This window comes from Phascolarctos cinereus, unplaced genomic scaffold (genome assembly GCF_003287225.1).
Source record: "Phascolarctos cinereus isolate Bilbo 61053 unplaced genomic scaffold, phaCin_HiC Scaffold_4;HRSCAF=312, whole genome shotgun sequence".
Lineage (NCBI taxonomy): Eukaryota > Metazoa > Chordata > Mammalia > Diprotodontia > Phascolarctidae > Phascolarctos > Phascolarctos cinereus.
In genome coordinates this window covers 563,638,001-563,657,812 of record NW_027555847.1, presented here as the reverse complement: position 1 = coordinate 563,657,812, position 19,812 = coordinate 563,638,001, and the positions used below count along the sequence as shown (strand labels likewise).

At 37.4% G+C, this 19,812-nt stretch overlaps 1 protein-coding gene across 2 annotated transcripts; it reads left to right on the top strand.

The window, feature by feature from the left end:
* The first annotated feature begins 56 nt into the window (after positions 1 to 56).
* Positions 57 to 17,538, top strand: PAK1IP1 (PAK1 interacting protein 1). Of its 2 annotated transcripts, none has more exons than XM_021009892.2 (10): positions 57 to 518; positions 2,790 to 2,952; positions 4,030 to 4,150; positions 4,236 to 4,310; positions 4,875 to 4,927; positions 6,134 to 6,279; positions 6,376 to 6,473; positions 10,409 to 10,508; positions 12,545 to 12,665; positions 13,174 to 17,538. In XM_021009892.2, exons 1-10 carry the CDS (start codon positions 435 to 437, stop codon positions 13,371 to 13,373), a joined length of 1,161 nt encoding a protein of 386 aa, XP_020865551.1. In that variant the 5' UTR covers positions 57 to 434; the 3' UTR covers positions 13,374 to 17,538. The 2 variants fall into 2 exon arrangements, with proteins under 2 accessions (XP_020865551.1, XP_020865550.1); XM_021009891.2 differs by having other exon boundaries at positions 60 to 518; positions 12,542 to 12,665.
* The last annotated feature ends 2,274 nt before the right edge of the window (positions 17,539 to 19,812 follow it).

The following is a 19,812-nucleotide window of genomic DNA, read 5'->3' as shown; positions in this document are numbered from 1 at the left end:
CCCCCACTCTCCGCCCATCTGTTCCCAGTCCTCTCCCCACCCCTACCCTGCACCCGCCTTTTCGTCACGGCGCGGCGGAAGTTTCGATTCTAACCTAGCATCACCGGTCTAACTCTATGAGACGCCTTCTGTCTTCACTCCCACGCTTCTCAGGAGGGCCTTCCATTCCCCTCAATTGTCATTTTCAGAGTTGCTTTACTTTCTCTTGGTAAAATCTATAGAACTATCGTACGTGAGGAATAGTGCTGACTGAAACACAGGCGCATAGGCAGACAGCCCTGCATTCCCAGTGACGTCACCCGGGAGCGCCGACGGGAGAAGGACCCTTTCGTTCCGCATATTAGGGTCCTTGAAGACTCGCGTGCTGGCCCCGCCTCCGGACGCCGCCCTCCGGAAGGAAGTGGGGAAGGAGACGCGTGCGCGTGCGCGGCAGTATGGAGCTAGTCTGCGGCTGCTACGAGCAGGTTCTTTTCGGGTTCACGGTGCACAGGGAGCCCGGCCGGAGCGGCCAGAGCGAGGTGAGAACAGGGACGGAGGACTCAGGGCCAGGGCTCTGTATCCTGGGCCTCGAAGCCTATGCGCTCGGGGGTTGGAGGCCAGGGTTCGAGACTCCCTCTGTCTCTTCTGCTTCGCAGCTTGTAGTCGGAGTGCACATGGACCGAGGACTTGGCAGGAGACTCAAGCTCATTAGTCCTGTTCAAAAGTTTCAGGTCGAGGCGGGGGTTTCACATGAGGAAAGAGGAGGCCCATAGTTCTGTGGGCAAATGGGGCAAATCCATTCTCCCCAATAATAGAGCTCCCGTTTTTATAACATCTTTACATTTGCAGATGCCTTCGCTGACAAAAATCCAATGCATGCAGCTGTTAATTTCCCCATTGTACAGATGAAGAAACCGAGGTCAAGAGAGATAACTGCAAAGCTGCCATTCTACTAGAATCTTAGGAGTTCCAAGAATAGTGTTGTGTCCACTGCCAGTTTTGCCGTTAGGTCCCCTTATGCACAATGTTTAGCACTTATTAAGCACTTAATAAATGCTTCTTTTCTGACATATGCAGTCCCTTCCTGCCTCTTCTTCCCCCCCCCATTTCACTTCTCGAAGTTATAATTATATAGGTCTACACTGATTTTTTTCCTCATTGATTTTCATAATGTTTTTTGTCTATGCGACATTATGCCATGCTCTTCTATTGCCTTGCATTATTTACTAGGTTGTGAGTTTGTTTTTATTTTCGGGTTTTTTTGGTACTAGATTTCTCTCTGTATTTTAAGCTTCTTGAGCTACTCTTAGCAGTGTGGCATACAGTGTCAGACCACCTGAAATAAAACCACTCTCAGCCCCGCAGCGGAATGGTCATACCCTTAATTTTGTCATCAACAGTTACTGTTCTACCTTTAGGATTCAAAACTCTAAAGTTCCACTTTTAGACCATGTCCTCTAATTCTTTCATCTCCCCTTCCTCATTGCTTACAATTATTTCTTAGCATGACTTGTACAAGTCATTTAACTTTTCTCAGACTCCATTTCAACATTTGCAAAGTAGTGATGATATGACTTGCAGTACCTGTCTCATGATGTTTTTGTAGGATAGTGTATTAGAAACTTTAAGGTCCTATATAATTGAACTGTTAGTTTACCAGTTCTGGGAACTGTCCATGGTTAGTGTTCTGTTAATGGATCTTATATTTGGGAATACTGCCTCAAGTACCTCATCTAGAATTTTTTGAAGTTGTTTATCAAAAGAGTATTCTTTGTCTGACCTGCTTTCAGTTAAGCTTTCAGTGTACTTCACAGAAATTTTGGGTTTTTTGTGAGAGAAGTTGAGTGACTTGCTAGATTATGACATTTGAGTTAGAAGACATGCTTTTGGGACCTAACTGCCCCTTAGTAGCCTTGTAACCATAATGCTTAATACTGTTTTATAGAGTGGTTGCTACGAGCAGGTTCTTTTCGGGTTCACGGTGCACAGGGAGCGCGGCCGGAGCGGTCAGGGCCAGGGCTCTGTGCCCTGGGCCTCGAAGCCTATGTGCTCAGGGGTTGGAAGCCAGGGTTCGAGACTCCCTCTGTCTTTTCTGCTTCACAGCCTGTAGTCAGAATGCACATGAACTGAGGACTTGGCAGGAGGCTTTTTAAAAGTGTTTTTATAAACATTAACTTTTTAATGTAAATCATCCTCTTGCCACTCTTAATGTGTAAAAATTGTATGGCAGTGAACATTGCCTCAGTACTGATAGGTGAGCTTCTAGGCATCATCATTGCAAGCCATTTGTTATTTGATAGATCTCAGCATAGTAGAAATGATATGGAAGCCTAGTTCTAAGCAAGATAAGGCTAAAGCTCACCTATCAAAGCCTATCAAATCATATATTTGGAGGTGGAAGGGAACTTAGGGGTCACCTATGCTAGTACCTTCATTTTTACAGGATGAAGAAACTGAGTCCCAGAGAGGTGACATGACTTATGTGTGGTCAGAGTCTGAAGTTGGGAGGGTCAAGAGATGAGGATGATGGCTAGAGAATCTTCAGCGTGATGAAGAGATGGTATTAGTGTCATACTTTGCCAGCTTTTCAGATGACATGCTGGCCTTCCTTATTTGGTTCTCAGTTTTTGTTTGTCTGGTGATTGTGTTCATTGCTTTTAAAATTTTTTTTTTTGCTGTCTCTATAGCAGGACTCATTTACAGCTTCTGTTGATCATTGGAAAGAGGCTGTTTCCTTGTCAAAGTTAATCAGTATGATCATTAATATGTGCTGTGACTATGGATTTAGTGTGTGTCTTATTCATTTACAGAAATGGTCCCCCGTAGCTGACTTTACCCACCATGGCCATGCTGCCTCCTTGTCAGCAGTGGCTGTAAATAACCGTTTCGTGGTTACTGGAAGCAAAGATGAAACAATTCACATCTATGATATGAAAAAAAAGGTGGAACATGGAGCATTGATGCATCATAATGGTAAGGAAATTCTATCTTTTACTGTAACTATATTGGTATTTTGTGTTGTATTTACATACATATCCGTACCTCTACATTAAAATATTTAGTGGAACTATAAGTTTACCTAACGTGAAGCGTTCAGGAAGGCAGAAATATCAACATGGTTGTTTCCTTTGGAATCATAATTTTAGAACCAAAGGTGGCCTTAGAGTTGATGTAATATATCTAACCTTTTGTGTACTAATTACCATTTACATCAGACTATTGCAGTTTAGTTCACTTGGAATAATAATAGTTAGCATGTACATAAAGCATTAATGGTTTCTACCTGCTTTACATATGTTATTTAATCCTCTTGACACCCCTGGGAGATAGGTTCTATTATTATAGTCATTTTATAGTTGAGGAACTGAGACTTAGCAAGGTCAAGTGACTTGCCCAAGATCACACAGCTTATAAATGTTTGAGTCAGGATTTTAACTCGGGTCTTTCTGACTCTTGGTCCAGCACTCTATCCATTAAGACTGTACTTATAAGGCCACTGCTCTGAATTCGCCATTCACTTCGGGTGTTGTTAGGTAATACAGGAAACAAGTTTCCTAGTCATGGATTTCTCCGCTTTCTCTAGCCAGTCATTTATGCTCAGAACAATACATATCCACCCACACATTGGGAGAAGCCAGTGATAGGTTTATATATTTGGCTGGAAGGAAACTTAGAGGTCACCTATTCTAGTACCTTCATTTTTACAGAATGAGGAAACAGTCCCAGAGAGGTGACATGACTTACCAAAGGGAAACAGATAACTAAGTAGAAGAGCAAGGATTTGAACCCAAGTCCTTTGACTGAATCTAGTGAACTTTTTACTATAATATACTTACTTATTATTTAAACTTAAAAGTGTCAGATCAGGACTTTTGAAGTAAAACATGCCGATAGATGAAATATTTAATTGTCCAAGTTAATAGTTTCCAGTTTTAACAATGCTAACTTGTTAGCATCTCATATATGTACATAACATTATAAAATGGAACTTTAACTGAAAAGTATAGTAATAATGTAATTACAGCAACTTTGACTTTTTTTTGTTGATAGGCACAATAAATTGCCTGAAATTTTTTGGTAATGGGCACTTAATTAGTGGAGGAGAAGATGGACTAATTTGTGTTTGGGATGCAAAGAGATGGGACTGCTTGAAGTCTATTAAAGCACATAAGTGAGTCTGAACCTTTTCCCCTCCATTGGAATTCTTAACTTGGCAACTAAAATTGGATGCTGAACTATAGTCTTTTTTTTTTTAGGGGACATGTGACTTCCCTTTCTGTTCATCCATCTGGCAAATTAGCACTGTCAGTGGGAACAGACAAGACATTACGGTAAGTAATAGTTGACCAAATTTTTAGTTATTAGTAGTAGAATTAGTCATGGTCTCCAAGCAAAACAAGTAACTTTTACTGCAGCATACTTTACTACCTTAGTTGGGTGCTTTTCTTTTTTATGTCTTCTGTGTCATAACTGTTAGTCTCTTAAGGTTATATTGATGTGAAGAAAAGTTTTATAGTAATAATAAAACTCTTAAGATGAGAACATCACTCTTGGATCAACACCTAGTAACGTGTTTGTTATTGTGAATATGAAGTGGAAATGATGACCGATACTGAATCTACCATATTAAAATTTTCCCATAGACATTGAAGCAAGACACTCTTAAACTGTAATATTATGGGGTAATAAATTCTTCAGATATTGTTAGAGAAGACAGTAGGTTATCTAAAAAACTGAGATGAACTGTTTTTAACAAAATAATGTATAATTTTCCTCTGTATTTGTTTTGATTAACACTTCATTGATTTAGCTTCCTGTTAGCATCATTCAAACATTGAGTATTTGTTAAGCATTAGTTGTAATTATATTGATGCCAAAAAAACCTTGTTTTATAGAACATGGAATCTTATTGAAGGAAGATCGGCATTCATAAAAAATATAAAACAAAGTGAGTATTCTGTTGTCAGAATGTTTTTGTTTTTTAAATTTTATGTTGTCTTTTTTATAACAGTCATTTCTGCTTAATAGCAACCCTTGGCCTCCTCCCCTAATTGAAATTTCCCTTGAAACAAAGAAAAACATTTAAGTAAAAACAGTAGACATACCAAGCAATATCACTGTGTGTATCACATTTCATATCCATATAGTCTCCCACCTCTGTCAAAAAGAGAGAGGAGTGGGGGCAACTAGGTGGCGCAGTGGATAGAGTACCGGCTCTGGAGTCAGGAGGACCTGAGTTCAAATCTGGCCTCAGACACATAACACTTACTAGCTATGTGACCCTGGGCAAGTCACTTAACCCCATTGCCTAGCCAAAAATAAAAAACAAAAACAAAAAAGAGAGAGGTGTGTTTCATTATCAGCTCCATGGGACTGAGATTAAACATTGCAGTTAACCAGAATTTGTATGCATTAGGGTTGCTTTTGTTTACTATATTACAAACATGACTAAGTTTGTTCTTCTGGTTCTTAACTTTGTATTTCATCACTTCATGTAAGTTTCTTCGAATCCTCCTGAATCTCCGGATTTTTCATATTGGTCTTTTTTTTTTGTTGTTAATTTCTTAATAATGCCAGAGGACCATAGATCTAAAATTGGGGAATAAAATTCATTTGTATTCATATGTCACAATTTATTCAGATGTTCTCTCATTGATGGACTTCCACTTTATTTCCAGGTTTTTGCTACTATTAAAAAAAACTTCTTTGAATATTTTAACTAGTAAATCTATTGGGGAATGGCTCTTGATTTTATATTGTCAGATTGTGTTTAGGTATAATTAAAGTAGTTTTGTACAGATTGGCAGTTTTACCTGAAAAATTATTTATGGAGGTAAGAAGGAGCAGTGTGATACAGTATAAAAAGTTCTGGATTTGGAATCAGAAGACGTGGGTTCCAATCCTAGCTTTTTCACCTGACACCTTAATGATCTTGGGCAAATTAGCTTTACTTCTGAGCCTCATTTTCCTCACCTGTAAAATGGGAGTATTGGACTACACGAGCTCTCAGGTCCATTTCAGTCTTAAATCTATGAAGTTACTTTGGTCCTCTATTTTCCTAATTTCTATAGTAAAGTTTGTAGAAATAACTATTCTGTTTTTGTGATTTTTATTCATTAGACAAATATTTCTTTAATTACTTTTAAAACTATAGATGCTCACATAGTTGAATGGTCCCCTAGTGGAGAGAAGTACATAGTTGTCACAATAAACAAGATAGACATCTACCAACTTGAAACTGCATCCATTATTGGTACCATCACTACTGCAAAGAGAATTTCTTCTGTTACATTTATTTCAGTAAGTACATAAAACTAACAGTGGAATTCTAGAGTCTGTGTGTGTGTTTATGTTTTCGATATTTACGTATGTTATCCTATTTTTTATTCTTCTTAGGGTTCCATACTTGCTGTGGCTGGAGATGAAGAAATTGTAAGGTTGTTTGATTGTGATTCACTAAAATGTCTCTGTGAATTTAAGGCTCATGAAAACAGGTATTTGCTTCTTAACACTTAAGCTTATTTCTTTTTTTTTCCTCTATGTGGAAGTGTCTGTGTTTACACTTAGATGCATATGTATTCATATATTCATACACATTCATATCCCCAAGGGCAGCTAGGTGGCACAGTGGATAAGGTGCAGGGCCTGGCATCAGAAAGACTCTTCTTCCTGAGTTCAAATCTGGCTTCAGACACTTACTAGCTATGTGACCCTGGGCAAGTCATTTAATCCTGTTTGCCTCAGTTTCCTCATCTGTAAAATGAGCTGGAGAAGGAAATGACAAATTATTCCAGTATCTCTGCAAGAAAACCCCAAATGGGTCACAAAGAGTCAGACACAACTGAAAAATGACTGAACAAATATATACTCCATGCCTTTTGAGATCAGAGATTTTAAAAATATGTTATGGAATACTTTGTGGCAGTAACTGCTGTGGAATTTTAAAATGTGTATGCATATAAAAATATATATTACAATACCTGAAGTTATGATGATCAGTAGCTTTAGGATGACATCAATATAAGTGACAGTTCCTATAATAGGATGGAAGGAAGCAAACATTTATTAAGTGCCCTACTTTCCTCACTTCAGTAGCATATATATTAAGTGCCTACTATGTGCCAGGCACTGTGATAAGAGCTTTACAACTATTATCTCATTTGATCCTCACAACAACCCTGGGTAGTGCTGTGTTATCCCTATTTTACAACTGAGGAAACTGAGGCAGACAGCGGTAAAGTGACTTGCAGAGGATCACACAGCTAGTAAGAATCTGAAACCAGATTTGAATTCAAGTCTTCTGACTTGTATATCTACAGTACCACTATAATACTATTGTATTATCAGTAGATCCATCAGTGGATCTATGATCTCACCAATGTAGGTATTGCCTTCCTCCACCTGTGCAGATTATAGTCTCTCATTTAAAAAAAAATTGTGTATGTGTGTGTATCTATATCTATAGATATAGATATAGATACACACACACATACATATATATATATAGATATAGATACATATAGGTATATAGATATATAGATACATATGTATATGTATATATACACATACATATATGTGTGTGTGTGTATGTATATGTGTGTGTGTGTATATATATATATATATATATATATATATATAAAATATATATATATAAATATATATATATAAAAAAATATATTTTAAACTTATGAATCCTTCCCACTATCCTCTTCCCAGAAAGCCATTACTAATATCAGAGTTAAAAGGGTGGGGGTGGGGGGATTGGGGAGGGAAATAGTTTAGCAAAACTGACTGACACAAAAAAAGTTTGATGTTATCTATAGTGTTCCATACCTGTTATTTACTACTTCTGAAAAGAAGGAAGAAATTAGGGCCAAGCTTGATCACTATAATTTCATAGCATTCAGCATTGATTTTTTTTTGCTGTTCTTTCCATTTATATAGTTTTGGTTTTCTGTTTATTTCAGTTTTTTAATGGTATGATTATTAATACTATGTGTATCCATTTTGCATTTATTGTGGTATATGGTGCAAGTACTGGTCTAACCCTAATTTCTGTCAATCAGCTGTCTAGTTTCCTCAGAAATCTTTGTCAGATAGTGAGTTCTTTCACCATGACCAAGTTGGATTTTTATCAGGGATGCAAGGATGGCTCAAAATTAGGGGGGAAATTGACATAATCATATTAAAAAAAAATCCCTAAACTACATGATTTTTTTTTTTTGGCTAGGCGATGGGGTTAAGTGACTTGCCCAGGGTCACAGCTAGGAAGTGTCAAGTGTCTGAGGCCAGATTTGAACTCAGGTCCTCCTGACTTCAGGGCTGGTGCTCCATCCAGTGTGCCACTTAGCTGCCCTGCTACATGATATCTTTAATAGACATAGAAAAACCTTTGACAGAATACAATACTCATTTATGCAGAAAACCTTACAAAGCAGTATATATATATATATCTCTATCAAACCCCAAATAAGCATTACATGCAATGACAAAATAATAGCTTTCTCAATGATGTGTAAAACAGTGATACCCCTTCCCCCCCCCCTTTTTTTCTAGGAATTCTGGCAGTAGCAATGATACAAGAGAAAAAAGAAGAAATAAAGATAGGCAAAAAAGCAGACAACAACCCCCCTTTTACTGATGAAATAATTTATTTAGGAAATCCTATCAACAAAGAAATTATTTCAACAATAGCTTCATTAGGATGTTAGGATTCAAAATAAACCCATAAAAATCAACAGCATTTCTGAATAACAATTTTTTTTAAAACTGGGAATAATAGAGAAGTCCCACTCAAAATAACTACAACATGCACAAAATATCTGGGAGCCAGTTTGACAAGGCACCTGTGTAGATACATTTTTAAAAAGTTTTATTTATATGTTTTTACATTTTATACATTTACAGATAATTCCCACTTTATGAGAGATCTTTTATAACAACATAAAACTAATAATGCAGTGACCTCATCTGAAAGTGCTTGTGACATTTCACATTCACCTCTCTGTTTTTAGAAAAGTAATAGAAATCTATTTTTTCTCCCTCCCACTCCTCACTTGTTTGGGGGGGGGGAATTCTTGTAACAAGTATATGCAGTCAATTTTCCCTCAAGAGTTATATACGAAATAAATGTCTCGTTTTGTACCTTAAATCTGTCATGTCTCTAATGGAGAGCATTTTTTTTATCATCAGTCCTCTGGAATCATGAATGGTTTTTGTATTGATTATAGTCCTTACAGCTTTGAAAGTTGCTTGTTTTTACAGTGTTATATTTACAAAATGCTCCTCAAAGACATAAAAAACAATTTAAATCACTGGAGAGATGTTAATTGTTCATATCTAAGCTATGTTGATATAACAAAAATGGCAATACTACCAAAATTAATGTACAGATTTATTTTTATACCAAACTACCAAGGTGGATACTTTACAGAGCAAATAACATGACAGAATTATTTGGAGAAACAAAAAAAATCTAGAAAATCAAGAGAATCAATGAAAAGAATGAAATGAGAACAGCCCTTCTAGACCTCACACTAGTTATTAAAATTAATTTGGTTCTGATGGGAAAACAGATCAATGGCACTGACCAGGCAAGGAGGTACCAAAGGTACTGTTCATTCTGTGAATCCTCCAGAGGAATTCTGCTTGCCAGAGCCTGTCCTCTGGTCTTCATTAATATTTTGAGGGTACCAGTGCAGAACCAGGACTACTCAGCTGTTATTTCTTGTTTTTGCTTCATGATTGCTTCCTTCCCCCCCACCATTTTTCTGGTCACATGTGCTTTCCTTGATGCTAGTTTTTCAGCATTGGCAATATGTTACTGCCTAAGCCATGGTGGTGCACTCCTGCAGCCCCTGTTATACTGGTGAGGCTAAGGCCTGTGGATCACTTGAGTTTGGGAGTTCTAAGCTGCACTGTGCTAGAGCTAATTGGATGTCCTCATTAAGTCCAGCTCCAGTATGGTAAGCCCCTAGGAGAGGGGACCACCAGGCTGCCTACTGAGGTGGTTTTTAGCCTTGTGGACTCGTTTGCATTTGGTTACTACTTTACATCTGTTAAATGTTTCCTAAGAGGTCATGATAAATAGAGTCAGTATTGTTAGTTTTATTCATTTTCTATTGTCACAATCAAATGGACATAGACACCTAATCTCACATATTTCTGACTTTATCCCTTACTAACTTCACTCTAACCTCTGATGATGATGTGGCCCTTCTTTTTGCTAAGGCTAGGTCTTTTAGCTCAAGCACCATCTGCAGCCCTTTTTCAGCCCTCCCAGGGCCTACTGCCACACTCTCTAAAACTTCTACGCTGTATTTCTATAGTACTTTCCAGTTAAGTGTATCTTGATTCCCTCTCCTATCCCATTCAAATGTAGCTCTTTGAGCTGAGGAGCAATTTGTCATCAGATTAATTTCTCTTCTAGAGTAAAAGACATTTGCAGCTTTGAAGTCCCAGAGCATCATGTTATTGTTACAGCATCGAGTGATGGCTTCATCAAAATGTGGAGGCATAATCCAGCTAAGGTCAGTATGCTAGCATAATACAAATATAGGTCAGTGTAATAGGTCTCTCACAGCAGTTTTGGTTGTTAGTTTTCTCTTTATCTTGCCAAGTCTGAACCTTAACTCTTAATAACCCTATGATCTTGGACAGCCATGGTACCTTTTGAAATCTTAGTTTCCTTATCTGGAAAATAGGGATAATCCCCATAGGGCCAGGCCTATGCATAGGCCATCTTTCTAGAATGACAGTCAGTTGTACTGATAAATGCTTTTATTTATGATCTTTTATGAATCCATCTAAATGCCAGAAAATTTAACTCTGTGACTTGAGGGAGTTAGACTCTGTGTGTGTGTGTGTGTGTGTGTGTGTGTGTGTGTGTGTGTGTGTGTGCGCGCGCGCGCGCATGAGTTATGCATTCATTTCTGTGGAGGGCTTAGAAACCCACCATAAGACACAGTAGACAGAATTTTCAAATGGCCTAGGGACACACATGTTTTTTCCCATTCTAAATGCCTGTTGCACCTATCAGGTTGCTTATGAGGATCAAATGGGTTAGGAAAGCACTGTAATAAAGTATTAGGCAAATACAAAATATTACAGCTAATATCTAAAACAACTATGAATCTTATTGTTGGGAAGTGAAATTACTTCCATCTGAATTGTTCTATTATTCTGTGATGTTTGGCATTTTTTACATTGTAGATGTATTTAGCCTTTGGGAAGTTTTCATAATTAATTATTGATTCCCATTAACACTGTAGATTTTCAGAGCTAAATGAGTAAATTCACTGGCCCAGATGTGAATTATGATAAACTTGATTCCTTTTTAAAATTCAGAGAGGAAAGTAATAAACTTAGGAAATAAGCTTTCATTAATGTTGTGTTAGCCAGAGGCATAGAAAGAGAAGGATTTTAAGTATGTGGATCTGGGTTCAAATCCTGATTCTGCTGCTTATCTGTGTGATCTTGGGCAAGTCACTTCCCCTAATATGAGCCTCGATTTGTTTATCTATAAAATAGGGGGTTAGGTCATTTTCAAGCCTCCTTCCACTTCTAAATTCTGGTCTGCAGTTTTACAAACCACAGTGATTTTGAATAAAACTTTCCTGAGGGACACATCTGGTGTATGAAATGAGTCTGGGACTTAATTTTTTTATTTTAAGATTTTTTTCAAGTTTATATTTTAGTAACTCTAGGTTGCTATTTGTGATCTTTTAAAAATCCCATCTCACTCATCTTTTATCATTGAACCAGATTTTAAATTCTGTAACTTTGAGGTAAAAAGAGGACAATCAACGATAATAGCTGGCATTTATGAAATGCCTGCTTTGTGCCAAGCACTGTGCTAAGCACTTTACAAATGTTATTTCATTTAATCCTCACAACAAACCTGGTACATAGGATACTGTTATTTACAGTTGAGGAAACTGAGGCACATGGAGGTTAAATGATTGCTTAAGGTCACACGGCTAGTAAATGTCTGAGTGGATTTGATCTCTGGTGCCTGACTCCACTCTATTTGCTGCTCCATTAGCACGAGACCAAGGGAGAAAAAGTGAATGGTATATATAGTCAGGGCCACAGTCTTTAAAATCCTGACAGTAGGTTTTGTTGTAAAGTGTTTTCATGTAATGTGTGTAGTTTCTAGTAATTTTGCATGTCATATCAGATGACTTTACAAAGAACTGCAATGATTGATTCAAAGCCTTTTCTTATGCTGGGGTTTTTGTTCTCTTAACTACTCCATGAAGTGAATTGACTTGTCACTTCATAGTCAAGACTTGGAAATGATAATTTGTTGTGCTTTATTACTAGATTGATGTATTTCAGGATTTTTATCCATGTTTTACTACTTATTATGAAGTTTTTACCTTTTATAGTTATGCGAATTCTAATACTGAAATGAAAACCAAAAGAAATTATTTTAAAGTTAATGTTGCTTATGGCATGAAATCTTAAAGTCATACTGTTTTCTTAATGAAGTGAAAAATCTAATTGCATTAAAAGAATCCAACATTAACATGTTTTCAGTTTTATTTTCCTACTGCTTCAGAAGACTCCCCCATCTTTACTATGTGAAGTAAACACTAAAGCCAGACTCACCTGCCTTGGAGTATGGCTAGACAGCGTTACAGACACCAAAGACCAGCTTCCTACAGCTGCAGCCCCTTCTCCTGGTAACTGATGATGATCACTTCTATTACATTTAAAATTTTGAATTTATCTTTTGCAGTGGCTCTCAAAAGGTGCACTGCTGTGCCTAGAGTTTTGCTAGGTGGGCCTTGAATCTAGAAGTGTCCGCCTCAGCTGCAATTTGCTGCCTGCTCTTCCCAGATTTTTAGGAAGGTCACAATAGTAATTCTAACTTCAGAGGTGCAAAGCCACTGAGTCTTGGTAAAAAAGAGATCAAGAGGAAGGAGAGGGCCCAGGTCAGGGGCTTGATTGCCCAGAATCCCTTCCTTTTTGCTGACTTAAATATTCAGTCTATCACAGTTCCTTGTGGCAAAGAATACTGTGAAGGAAGCAACTAAATTTTGAGTTCCACTGACCTGTTAATGCAGATGTGCTCTAGATGAGAAATTGGTATATCTATTCTGCATTTCATTATTTAGATGATTTGTCTTGGTGTTTGGAAAAAAAGAAACACCTTAGTTTTTCTTTACTGTCACTTTTGTTGTGTTTCAGTAAGCAAAGAAGAACAAGAGTTCAAAACTAGCCCCCCAAAGTCTGATGATTCAGCAGGAAAACAACAATCCAAGAAATTTGGTTGGACTAAGGATAATAAAAAACCAACAAAAGCAGAAAATGTAGTGTCTGTCAAGAAAAGAAAATTGGAAGGTATACTAGAAAAGAAGAAAAAAAAGAAAGTACAAATCACTGAATAAATCTTTGAAAATTCAAGAAGTCTTTGTAATGAAATCATTATTTCTCAATTTTCTCCTAATTATTTTTGTTTTTGAGTAAAAGTAAGGAATTTCTACATATGAGAAATTCATATGGCACATATACAAAAGCTTCTTGTATTCTAGAGGCCTTAGTGTGTTAAGTGTATATAATATGGTAACATAAAATATGTAATATTTTTGTTATGTAAAGTAAATAATGTTTGAATTTACAATCTTTTCAGAAGTCCTAACCCTATTCTTTTCAAGTTCAAATGTAGAATAAATAGAGATGGAGATTATCAGTGTGGTGAGAAATCAAGTGAAAAAATATTTTTTAAAAGTTGTAAAATTATTGGGGCAGCTAGGTAGTGCAGTGGATAGAGCACGGGCCCTGAAGTCAGGAGGACCTGAGTTCAAATGCGGCCTCAGACCAAATGCTTGACACTCACTAGCTGTGTGAACACTGGGCAAGTCACTTAACCTCAATTGCCTAAAAAAATAAAAAATAAGATTGTAAAATTGTTACAAAAAAAGTTGAAAGAGTTTGTAAATGATGCAGGGAAGGGTAACATTTAAAGTGTTGATTTCATCCCTTCTACCAAGAGTGGAAACAAATCGTAGCTGACGTATGACTCAGTATTCTCAACAAAGGTGAAGAGACACAGTACACAGTCTGCTCATTGCAGTGGAATTGTGTCCTAACCAGTTTTCTGACTGTTTTGAAATAGCAAAGTAAGAAAGGTGAATGCTTAATGCGGCTGCACAGAGAACCAAATACTTAAAGCCTATAAAGATGAACAGGGAAGCAGTAAGGAAAATGGATTTTATTTTTAGTCTGATAGAATAAAGTAACAATTTTCTTAAATGTGAGTTAGAACTTTTTTTTTTCTTTGTAAGGCAAGGTTTAAGTAATGGGATGATTACCTAAAGAACACTTTTTTATGGGTAGGGAGTGTTTATGTGAGTGAAATACAAAAACCAGATAGTTGGATTTGCAGTATTAGATTACATGAAAAAAGGATAAAGAATGGCAGGAATAAAGTCTGGGAAAGCTGGCAACCTAGTGTGTTATCTGAAATTTCAGTCTGTGCCTCCTGTGAGGTCAAAGGACTATGCTTTTCTAAAGATGGGAGGTTATACCATATAGGATTCAATGTTAGTAAGAGTCCATAGGGGATTAAGGAGTGAAAGTTTAGCATGAGGATCAAGTTTATGCTGGTGTTTGCTAGCTAGATACACAGAAGAAATTTAGCCAGGCTTGGATTCCGTGTTGTGGAATTACGAAGTGGTCCTTGGCTATTTAAGTAGTTAGATCCGGCAAGATGGCCTTTGTTTATACAGAATGATGGAAGATTAATGAGGCAAGTTTCAGTGTACTTCTAATGACATTTGAAAAATTGTAAATGGTCACATCTGCCATTTATTTTGTTTAACCTTCAGAGGTTCTTGGTTAAAACAGAGTTTTAAGTTGTGTCTATTTACACCTCTTGGTTTTTGTTTTCCCTTTGAGACTGTTGATGCAGAAAGTGTATTTGTTTATATAGTAACTATCCACAGTGACTGGTGAATGGCTTAGATAAGCACCATCAGAACATTTGCCTCAGTGATCTAAAGGATTCTCTTGGGGGAGGGACATATCTCATTTTTCTAATCTGTAAAACTATATAGGTCTAAAATCTTACAATCTTTTAAAAAAAAACATTCCCTCATTTTATAGTCTTTATGTTCTGTAGCATGAAAAAGTTCTTGCCACCAAAGTCCTTGGTACTACAGTGTTTAAATATCAGAAGTTAGTTTCATCAATGGAAGTGCCCATATAGAGGATGCATTATCAGCTGCCCTGCTGCTGAATGCTCCTGTGTCTATTGGAGTCTCCTCTGTTAGAATGTGAGAGCTTGACAAGAGGGGCATTCTTGCTTTTCTGTTTTTATCCCCAACACTTAGAGCCTTGCTTTGCACGTAGCACTTTGTAAATGCGTTTTCACACGTTCAGGACATGTTTAGCTCATGAAAATACAGTGTGACCTGCCCCATTTGAAACAAAAGTATTTCCTTAGGATTATCTAAGTGTGAATAAGCCAGTTTATGAGAAAAGTGGCCATGGTTCAGGCCCTGGTTCTGCCACTTCCTATGAAACCATGAACAGCTCACCTAAGCTTTCTGTGTTCCCATTTTTTCATCTGTAGAATGGGAATAATACTTGCATCACTTGTTTCATAGTAATGTGAGGAAAATGTATTGCCAATTGGCTACTGTATAAAAGCAAGCTATTGACCCTGTATGTGATATTTTAAAAGAAAGTTAATTTTTAAAAATAGGTATATTAATCCTATTAAGTGAACATTACAGAAGTTCCAGTGTAGGAATCCCTTTTATATATCCCTGAGGTGGTAACTTAATCTCTGCATAAAATACTACTTTGTAAGGCAGCCCATTGCATTGTTTTACATCTCTGTTCCAAAGCTCTGTTGATGAATGAATACTTCTTATACTCTTTCCTGTTGCCCTTAGTTCTGCTTTCTAAAGCAGAAGACACTTGGAATGTGTTAAGAGAGCTATGGTGTCCCTCCTTACAAACACTCCTATCACCAGCTTCCAGTTTAGAATTATATGATTTGAAACTAAAAGTGACCTTAGAATTCTTCTAGCCCAATCCTGTTCTTATATGGATAAGGAAACTCTACTAGCCAGAAAGTTTAAATTGCTAGTGTCACATGGACAGCAAATAGCCATAGTGTTAGATTTGGACCAGAGTCTTCGGACTACAAAACTGGTGTTCTGTCCTCTATATTGCAAAGCCTCCTCATTTATAACTTCCATTTCAATAAGATGAGGCTGTGTCCTTGTCTTGGTAGAGACGATATGGTCATTAATGTGGATGCAATCGAATTCTGTTCAGTTCAACAAGCATTAATTAAATGCTGGCTATATGCCATGTATTGTAATAGGTATCAGGGATGAGGGAATAGAAATCAGACCTATGATTTCATTGGCATAAAGTACTCTTGGTCATCTCCACAATACACCACTTGTCTCCATTATCTTATCCCCCTCCCCTGAACCTTGGATTTTGCCCCTGCGACTCTGCTGTGATAGATTAAACATTCACTTTATTAGGACTGGGTCTCAGTGCTACTTTCTGTCCATCTCTACACTCACATTGTTGTCCCTCTCCTTTCACCTTCCCTTTATGTGTGGTCTCCCTCATTAGACTAAGTGAGAGCAGAAACCGCCTTGCTTGTAGTTGAGTCGCCAGCCCATGTTATGATATGCACTAAGCACTCAATGCTCTTCTGTCCCCAGGTGAGGGAACTCTTTATCAGTTCAGGCTGGCACCTTCTCTGCAACTTATAGCCTTTGAGTTTCCTAGAACACAAGGAAGTTTAAGTGACTTGCCCAGAGTCAGAGGTGGAATTTGAACCTAGGTCTTCCTACACTGAGGTCAGATTTTCTATCCACTACACTGCCATAGCTACAAATACAAAGAAAGCCAAAATGGCAACAGTCCATGTGAAGGGGCTTAGATTCTATTACAGAGAAATCATATGTGTACAGAAGATATATACCAAGTGACATCTAATGGAGTCATAGGGCAGTAAGCATCATGCCCTCAGTAGCAATGATAATGTTTAACATTTTAAACATTTTTTTCCAGTTAAAAACTATTTCCCTCCCAACTAGGAAGAAAAAAAAATCCTTGTAACATATGCAGTCAATTAAAACAAATTCCCATGTTGGCCATGTCCAAAAAATGTCTCATTGTGCACCCTGAGTTCATGTTTCAGGAGGTCAGTTGAATGCTTTCTCATTAGTTCTCTGGAATCATGGTTGGTCAAGCAACAGCAATGTTTTGATTATCAATACTTGAGCAAGAGGGGAAGGGGTGCAATGTATTCAGCTATCCCTAGTCCTGCCTCATGATCAAGACACTAGTCTGGGAAGTCCTAGGACTTGCCTGATTTTAAAGGGGTGAGGCATGTTTGAGGGACTTAGTACCAGTTCTTAGGTCAGCCCTTGCCCACCTTGTTTAGATCTGAAACTTAATAGATAGTTGCACATTTTTCTGTTAAACATGTTTTAAAAATCCATTTGGGCTGTTATATATAATCATTATATTTGAATACCTGTACTGTTTCTTTAATAAAATTGACTATGTTTTTCTAAATAGAGTATTTGTGATTTGAGGTATTTGCAAAGTATTTGTTTTTGGTAAGAATCATTTCTTTTGGGAAGTTGAAAGCTGGTTAATGGATTTTCCATCTTTATATAATGAGAATTTGGCATAGTGCCTGATTCTCTTGGCTGTAGACATTTTGTACCTGTATCTTTGGGTGGCTTACCACACGGAGAATGAGAAGCTCTTTGATTGACTGTGAAGGCTCCAAAAGACCTGGACAGCTTCCACCATCCATCTTGTTTCAGCTGCTCCGTTTCTGGCAGTATGACTGACACCTTTGCTTGTAACAACAGGTGAGAGATCATACTTTAAGGAGTAGGGTCTTTTCTGAGGCCAAGAGAAACAGGCCTCAGTGCTGGAAGCTTCAGAGAAGTCCAAAAAGGATAAGAACTTAGAAAAGGCCATTCGATTTGTCAGTTAAGAGATCATTAGTAACTTTGGGGAGAGCAGTTTCAGTTGAATGATGAGATCAGAAGCCAGATTATAGAGAGTTAAGAGATTGAGAAGTACAGATGCTGATTGTAAGCAGCCTTCTCAAGGAGTTGAGTCACAAAAAGGAGAGAAAGAGAAGGCAAAAGTTAAGTAGCAATGGAATGATCAAAGGAAAGTTTCTTAAAGACGTAGAGACACAGGCAAGTTCGTAGGTAGTAGGGAAGCAGCCGATAGATGGGGAGAGATTGAGGATTAGTGAGAGTGGAAGTAATGGGGGCAATCTGCTGGAGAAGACAGAATGGAACTGGGTGGATTGTGGATGTAAAGGGGTTTGCCTTGGCAAGGAGTTCAGTCACTCATTACCTCTTGACTGGGCTATAGAAATAACATCTGAAAACTCTATAATGCCCTAAAGTTTGTAAGGCAGTTTACATAAATTAACATTATTTGATACTAAGAATGAACCTTGTGAAGTAGGTACTCCATATTCTTATCTACCCCAATTTACAAATGAAATGGAAGTTCAGAGATCTATGATTTGCCCACAAGGTCAGATATCTTAAAACATGCTGAGAAGAGGCAAGATTTGAAGCCAGGTGTCTTTTAACTTCCCAGTCCAGCACTCTAGTCTACATCTAATCATCTGTCTAACTTACAGATAATATCATTCTTTTGAATTTTTGAGGTTGAAGGAATTTTGGGGGAAAAAAAACCCAGCTGTTCCATCTTTCTGGTTATGGGATTTATACATTTCCCCATATTTCCTCATCCTACAAGGCTCAGATCAAATCCATTTCCTAGATGCTTTCTTTGATTTGATTAAACCCAGAATGTTTTCTGTCAATTCCCAGAGAACTTTGTCCATCTCATTGCATTTCCACATTCTACCTTGTATAATAGTTCTATGTACTAGGCTGTAACTTCCTAGAGAACAAATGTTGAGTCTTTTTCTCCTTTGTTTTTACATTCTGTACCTAACCTAATACCTGGCATATAGGAGGTACTCAATAAATATTTGCAGCTAGATGGCACAGTGGATAGAGTGCTGGACCTGAAGACAGAAAGACTCATTTTCCTGAGTTCAAACCCAGCCTCAGACACCTACTAGCTGTATGACCCTGGGCAAGTTGCTTAACCCTGTTTGCCTCAGTTTCCTTATCTGTAAAACAAGCTGGAGAAGGAAATGGCAAACCATTCCAGTATCTTTGCTAAGAAAACCCCAAATGGGGTCATGAAGAGTTGGACACAACTGAAAACAACTAAACAACAAATATGTATTGAATGAATGTCTGCCTTACCTTTAGAGAATTAATATGATTTTCCTTTCTTGTAAAAATAAAGGAAACATACATGGTTTATAAATTGCATGATTTGCATTATAAATTGCTCTTAAAATGCTTGCTGCAGCCTGATTTTTGGTTTTGTCTCTGGGCTTAAAGAAATTAGACAAATAAAAGAATATAGTAGTGGAATGGCATTAAACAAATTGCATAATATCTTATCCACTTATTGTTTTAACTGTGGTCAGTTTTTCATTACAGGGTAACTTCTCCCCAATACTTTTTTCATGACTCTCACCTTTTTGCTCACCAGAATGTGCTTATAGGATGTAAAGGAACTTTAAGGAAAAGTACATTAGAAAAGTTAAATCTCAAGCAAAACCTTAAAATTAATTTCAAAACCAGATAAAAATAATTTTACTATTATTTATACTGCTTCTCCCCGTGATTGCTATGGACAATTGAGAACACACAGAATAACCTTTTCAAATGGGTACAAACAGGAATAAAGACTGGGCATTGAATACCACACCTGTCATCCTGATATTTA